Below are 6,438 nucleotides of genomic sequence, written 5' to 3'. Positions count from 1 at the left end.
CGACAAATTCGGGGTGAGGTTGTGCTTTGGGATGCGCCCCACAGCGCTTGTGGGGTGCCCTTTGGGGTGCCCCCCGCCTTTCCCTTGCTTTGGACGCCTCTGGGCTCGTGCGTGGAGCCGCGTGGTGCATGGAGAGGCTTCCTCCGAGCGCCGGAGCAGGGGGACCCCCGGCAGGGCACGAGGGGACAGGGCTGACCCTGAGACCCCCCCTGGCTACCTCCTCACCCTGGTTTGCCACCCAGTTCCCGATCCTAATGGCTTCCCCGTGCCACTTCCCCGAGGAAACGCGGCCCCGAGTGAAGGCTTTGACTCCTCTTCTGGAAGATGCTGCCACTGGTGCCCTGGCTGTGGCAGCCGGGGTTTTGCTGTGCCTCGGGGCCCCAGCGGGCAGGATCCGGCCCCCCGCTCCCCTTCGGCCTCCCCCCGAGCATCCCTGCGCCCCTCCAGCAGCTTTTATAAATTTCATTTTCAAAAGAGAGGCGGGGAGGGGGGGATGACAAGCACGGGCCGGCCGGGTGCTTTGCTGACAGCCCCGGTTCTGCGCATTTTTGCTGATTTCCCAAAAAAAAAAAAAAAAAAAAAGCCCTTCCTGGCTGCGGGGGCTGCTCCCCAGCCCCGCTGCGTGCCGGCCCCGGGGCGGTTTGCATTTAATCCTTGTTGGCCACGCGTTTTCCGCCTGGCTGGAGGAGGACGAAGCAGCTGAGCCTCCCGGCGTGGGGAGAGCAGCTGCCGGGATTAACGCGCGGCCCCGCGGGGAGAGCCGGGCTTTGTGCGGCCCTCGGACACCCGCCTGCAGCCAGCCCGGGGGCACTGGGGGCACTGGAGGGACTGGGAGGCTGTTTGGACGCCAGCCCAGGTGGTGACGCGGTGGTAGAGCTGGTGAATGGGTCTCCGGAGGGCTGCGGGTGGGCACCTCGTGCTGGGTGCTGCTCCCACCTGCCAGCACCGGGGCGAAGAGCGGGGTGGGTGCTGTGTGCGTGAACCCCCCCGTGCTGCCACCAAGCCAGCAGGACCCCTTGAAGCAGTGTCCCCAGGAGCTGGCCGTGCCCCCACCCAAGCCCCTTGGTTCCCCAGCCCTCCCAGCAAAGCCCGAGCTGGGAAGGAGGCCGACTGCCCAGAAAAGGAAACCAGAAAGAAATCGGCTTTCATGGGGATGGAGGAGAAACACCTGCAGCTCCCCACGGCTCGGGGCAGGCGGCGGGGTCTGGGTGTGCCCATGGTAGGAAAAAATGGAGATCCTGGACCCCGAGCTGGGACACGAAGGGCGTGAAGTCCCTGCAGCCCCCCTGCCAGCCCCACAACTGCGATCCCCCCGAAACCATCCCTCTGGCCACGGCACCCAGCCCTGCACCCCCGCATCACCCCAGCATCACCCCACTGCTGCACGGGGACGCTCGGAGGCATCCCCCGAGGCCACCCCCAGCCCCGTCCCCGTCCCCATCCCCGTCCCCATCCCCACCCCAGCGGCCACGGCTCCCGAAGGCGACAGAGCCCCGACTGCAGCGACGGCGCGGACAAGACAGCACATCAGGGAAAATTTCCAGTCTTCCTCTTTTACAGTCTCTGTCTCCTGCCGTGGAGGGAGCTCACTGGAACAAATACTCTGTAGAAATACTTCAGTATTTTCCTCTCTCGCGCGCTCTCTCTTTTTTTTTCTTTTTTTTTTCTTTTTTTTCTTTTTTTTTTTTCCTGGGTTGTGAGTACAGCTGTAGATTCAGTGAGCTGGTTCAACTACAATAAATATACAGTATATATTGTAAATGGCGCTGCGGGGCACGGAGCCGTTTCTTTGCGGGGTTAATTCTGCTCCTTCCCTGCAGGCTCAGCCCCTTCTGCCCCCCGGGACCCCCCCAGCTCTCCTCCCCTGCCCCCTGCCACCCGTCCCATCCCATCGGTTTCTGGCTCCTGGTGAGGGTGGCACCGGCTGCGTCCGATGTCCCGGAGCATCATAGCAGGGGAAAACCTCTGGGGGGTCCCTGATGCTGGGGAAAATTCGCGTGTTTCCTCGCAGCCTCCCTGCATCCCTCCTCCTTTCCTTCCCTGCAGCCCTCCCCTCGTTCCCTTCAGCCCTGCCATCTCCTTGCATCATTTCCCTGCATCCCTCCCATCCCTCCTGCCTCCCCCATCCCCGCAGCCCCTCCACTGCCCCCCCCAGCACCCCCAGCCCCTCACAGCTCGGGGGCTTGGGCTCGCACCCATCCCTGCGCCGAGTGCGTCAGGTCTCAGCTACAAAGGTCTCCTGGCCATGCTTGGGTCTTAAAAACCCAGCCCCAGCACTGCCGGGGATGGGCAGAGCCTGAGCAAGGAGGGGCATCCCCCGGCGGGCTCGGTGCCCCCAGACTGTCCGACTTAGGTTCCGGGGCCCCAGTGGGGTTGAGGGGCTGGAAACTGGCCCCAAACGGGCACCAAGGGCTCCCAGAGGGGTGTGTTTGGACTTGAGGGCAAGGACTAAGGGAAGGAGCCAAACTTCCCCTGCCCCAAGAGGGTGCTGCCCCCGCCAGCCCCTCTCCATCTCATGAGCCCCATAAAGCCCTACTGGTCCCACTGGGTCCCAGCAAGCCCAATCAACCCCTACAACCCCATCAGCCTCTATTGGTGCTATTGGATGCCTCCATCAGTCCCCACTGCCCCCATTGGCCCCATCAGCCCCCATCATCCCCATCAAGCCCTACTGGTCCCACTGGGCCCCAGTGAGCCCCATCAGCCCCTATGGCCCCACCAACCCCTACCAACCCCATGGCCCCCATTGGCCTCGATCAGCCCCATGGGGCCCCACTGACCTCCACCAAGCCCTACACCCCCCCTTATATCCCCACTGACCCCCACGGCCCCCACTGCTCGGGGTTTGGACAACCTCACCCCAACCCGGCCAAACCCCGGGGGCCACCTGGGGACCACAGAGCCGGGGAGGGGGGCTCCAGAAGCTTCTGGCATGGGCCGGGTGACGCAGTGGGCACAGGACCGAGCACGGGCTCCTCCACTGACTCATCCCCCCCTGCTGTGCTGGCCCCCCCAGCGCCCTCCCCACGCCGGCGCAGACGGCCCCGGAGCTGTGCAGGGCAGGGATTGTTTTACGGGAAAGGGCTGGGAGCGCTCCAGGGACCATCCATCACCCGCCAAGCAGCCGAGCCCCCGCCGCGGGGGTGTGCGGCCGGGGGCTCCCAACACGGCTGCGCACGGCCTGGGAAAGCTTCTGGTCCCTTCCCGGGCCCTGCTGCGATTTCCATTAATAGCCAGCTGAGCCTCCCGGCTAAAAATAACCAGCGGGACGGCTTCATAAGGCCCCGCGCCGCCGGCCCCCTCCCAGCACCACGGCCCCGCGCATCATGGCTGAGCGCCGCGTGCCCTTCACCTTCCTCCGCAGCCCCAGCTGGGAGCCCTTCCGCGACTGGTACCATGGCAGCCGCCTCTTCGACCAGTCCTTCGGGATGCCCCACATCCCCGAGGACTGGTACAAGTGGCCGAGCGGCAGCGCCTGGCCCGGGTATTTCCGTCTGCTGCCCGGGGAGAGCGCCTTGGTGCCGGCGCCGGGCTCGCCCTACGGCCGGGCGCTGAGCCGCCAGCTCAGCAGCGGCATCTCCGAGATCCGCCAAAGCGCCGACAGCTGGAAGGTCACCCTGGACGTCAACCACTTCGCGCCCGAGGAGCTGGTGGTCAAGACCAAGGACAACATCGTGGAGATCACCGGTGGGTCTGTGGGGTGATGGGTGGTGGGGCCGCGGGTGGGGGTTGAGGGGTGCGCCGGGGCTCCCCTCGTTCACTGGGGGTGCTGGGGGTGGGTGTGCAGGTGTCTGGGTGCTTGCTGGGGAGGGAGGGTTATGCAGTGTGAAAAAAAGGGGAAAAAAAAGGAAGAAAGGGGAAAGGGAAGAGGAAGGGGAGGAGGAAATTAAAGGGAAAGGGGAAGGGAAAGAAAAAGAGAAAGGGAGAGGGAAATGGAGAGGGAAAGGGGGAGGGGAAGGGAAAAAAGAGAAAGGGAAAGGGAAGAAAAAGGGAAAGGGAAGAAAAAGGGAAAGGGAAAGGGAAAGGGAAAGGGAAAGGGAAAGGGAAAGGGAAAGGGAAAGGGAAAGGGAAAGGGAAAGGGAAAGGGAAAGGGAAGATGGAAAGAGGGAAAGGAAAGAGGAGGAGAAAGGACAAGGCAAAGGGGAAATGAGAAAATAGCCGAGAAGAAGAAGGACTAGCACTACAAGAGCAGTCTCGCAGGGTGCAGACCCCTGGGGGGCACAGGTGGCTGTGACGAGCCCCACGGCATCCTGAGCATCCCCGGAGCGCCGCGGGTGCCTGGGCGAGGGGCGTGGTGACAAAACGCAGGCCCCCGCGGCACGGAGCCAGCAGCGTGCGCAGCGTGCTGGGGAGCCAAAACAAAGGCGTTGGGCACGGGTCGGGGCCGTCACCGCAAGCAATTCGCTGCCCTGGGGGTTGGGGGATGCTCCTGGAGGGGCCCAAATCCCTCCTGTGGGTCAGCGCGGCTCCAGGCTGGTGGTAGGGTGCAGAGATGTGGGATGGGCAGGATCGGGCCCTTCCCTGCTGGGCACTGACCTCCGCTGGGTTTCTCTCTTCCAGGCAAGCACGAGGAGAAACAGGATGAGCACGGCTTCATCTCGCGGTGCTTCACCCGAAAATACACGTAAGTACCGGGGCAGGGAGGAGACGGGGACCCGGGACCCCCCCGGCACCCTGGGGACCTCCTCCCACCGCCCACCCTGTCCCGCACACACCGGGGTCGCCACCAGCCCAGCCGGGGAGGGCGATGTCCAGGGCCTGGGGGCCGTTCCCAAGCTCTCCCCCTCTCCCCCGCAGCCTCCCCCCCGGCGTGGAGGCCACGGCCGTGCGGTCCTCGCTGTCCCCCGACGGGATGCTGACGGTGGAGGCGCCCCTGCCCAAGCCGGCCATCCAGTCGGCCGAGATCACCATCCCCGTCACCGTGGAGAGCCAGGGCAAGAAAGACGAGCCGGCCAAGAAGTAGGAGGCACCCAGGAGGAGGAAGAAGAGGAAGAGGAGGAGGAGGAGGAGCCCCCGCCGCTGCCCCCATGGAGTGCACCCTCATGCCTTGCCCCCACCCCCCCCCCCAGCCCCCTTTGTATTTTTTATTTTGTACTCGCCCAGTCACCCCAGTGCCTTGAGTAGATGGGAAGGAGAAGGTGGTGTCAATGGGAATAAAAAGTGGTGAAAGAAACCTGCCCCGTGCCCGCTGTCTGCCGGACAGAGCCCCCCAACCCAGCCCTCCTCACCCCAACCCCCAGCACCCCGGGTCTCCACGTCCTGGGTCTCCAAAGCCCCGGGGTCTCCACCTCCTGGGGTCCCACATCAGCACCACGGGTGTCTGTACCCTGGGCTCTGACAGCTCAGGTCTCCAAAACCCTCAGCATCACGCCTCCCACACCTCAGATCTCAATTTCCCGGACCTCCGATGTCCCTCGTGGCTCTGACATCCTGGGGCTCCAAAATTCGGCGTCCCCACAGCCCAGTCTCCTCCATCCCAGGTCTCCACAACCCCACATGCCTCAGGTGGCTGGGGGGGGCTCCACGCCCAGCCCTGGCCCCAGCTCAGGGCTTGGTGCCACGCAGAGGGGGGGCCACGCTCCCCGTGCCCCCCACGTGCCCGTGCCTCAGCGCAGGGGCTTAGGGCTGGCCCTACATGGCCGCGGGCAGCAAATCCCCCTAATCCCCCCTGAGTCATCCCGCAGGCAGGCAGCCGGTGACCTGGGAGGAATCCTGTGGCCGGGGGGCCCTGCTGCCAGCCCCCCCCCCCACCCACAGCATCCTCCTGCCCCCCACCACCACCCCGCTGTGCTGTGCCATTTTGGGGACGGGTGGCCACGGCAACCGGCGCGATGGAGACGGTTGCCATAGAGAGAGCAGCTCCAGCATCGGGGACCAGCAGCCGGAGCTTGTAGGGGATGGGGATGGGGGTGTCGGTGGGTGCTGGCCCCCACTCCACAGCACCCAGCCCCCGTCAGGCTGCAGTGCCCCGGTTTAGGGCCAAATCCTGTCCAGACAGCAGAGACGCACACAGGGGTGCGCACAGGCACTGCTGGTGCGCACGGTGCTGGAGATGGGGGGGCCACTTCCCTCTCCAAATGGGGAAACTGAGGAGAGGGGGGGCATGGGGGGGAGATATGGGGTTAATTTGGGGCTTGGGAGGTGCTGGGCTGGGCTCAGCCCCAACCCCGTGACACTGGAGCCCTTGGGGAAACTGAGGCACCACGGTGGTGCGGGTGCCAGCCCCCAAATGTGCCATGGGGGGGGCCAGGAGAATTCTCCCGCAGCACCCACCCCTATAGCCCAAGGGATGTGGGGACACAGGGACAGCAAGGGGGAAACCAACAGTGTAAATCTGGATGATGGATGGTGCAGGGAAGGCGTCCTGGCAGCGAGGGGGGGCGGTGAGCACCAGTCACCCTGACGGGGAGGTGGCCCTGGTGGCGAGGTGGCACCGCT

The 6,438-nt window shown here is 65.1% G+C and overlaps 1 protein-coding gene across 1 annotated transcript; it reads left to right on the top strand.

Moving 5' to 3' along the window:
* The first annotated feature begins 3,071 nt into the window (after positions 1-3,071).
* On the top strand, positions 3,072-5,173 carry HSPB1 (heat shock protein family B (small) member 1). The gene is made up of 3 exons (XM_032200850.1): positions 3,072-3,687; positions 4,561-4,624; positions 4,798-5,173. Exons 1-3 carry the CDS (start codon positions 3,327-3,329, stop codon positions 4,961-4,963), a joined length of 591 nt encoding a protein of 196 aa, XP_032056741.1. The 5' UTR covers positions 3,072-3,326; the 3' UTR covers positions 4,964-5,173.
* Positions 5,174-6,438: the final 1,265 nt, after the last annotated feature.

This window comes from Aythya fuligula, chromosome 20, assembly GCF_009819795.1.
Source record: "Aythya fuligula isolate bAytFul2 chromosome 20, bAytFul2.pri, whole genome shotgun sequence".
Taxonomy (NCBI): domain Eukaryota; kingdom Metazoa; phylum Chordata; class Aves; order Anseriformes; family Anatidae; genus Aythya; species Aythya fuligula.
Note: the sequence above shows the minus strand (reverse complement) of the source record. Positions and strands in the feature narration are given on the sequence as shown.

Bases quoted from the DNA above. Each gene is read 5' to 3' on its own strand.
- HSPB1 (XM_032200850.1), top strand. From the start codon at position 3,327: ATGGCTGAGCGCCGCGTGCCCTTCACCTTCCTCCGCAGCCCCAGCTGG. The intron at 3,688-4,560 runs GTGGGTCTGTGG...TCTCTCTTCCAG, and splicing joins CAACATCGTGGAGATCACCG to GCAAGCACGAGGAGAAACAG. The intron at 4,625-4,797 runs GTAAGTACCGGG...TCTCCCCCGCAG, and splicing joins TGCTTCACCCGAAAATACAC to CCTCCCCCCCGGCGTGGAGG.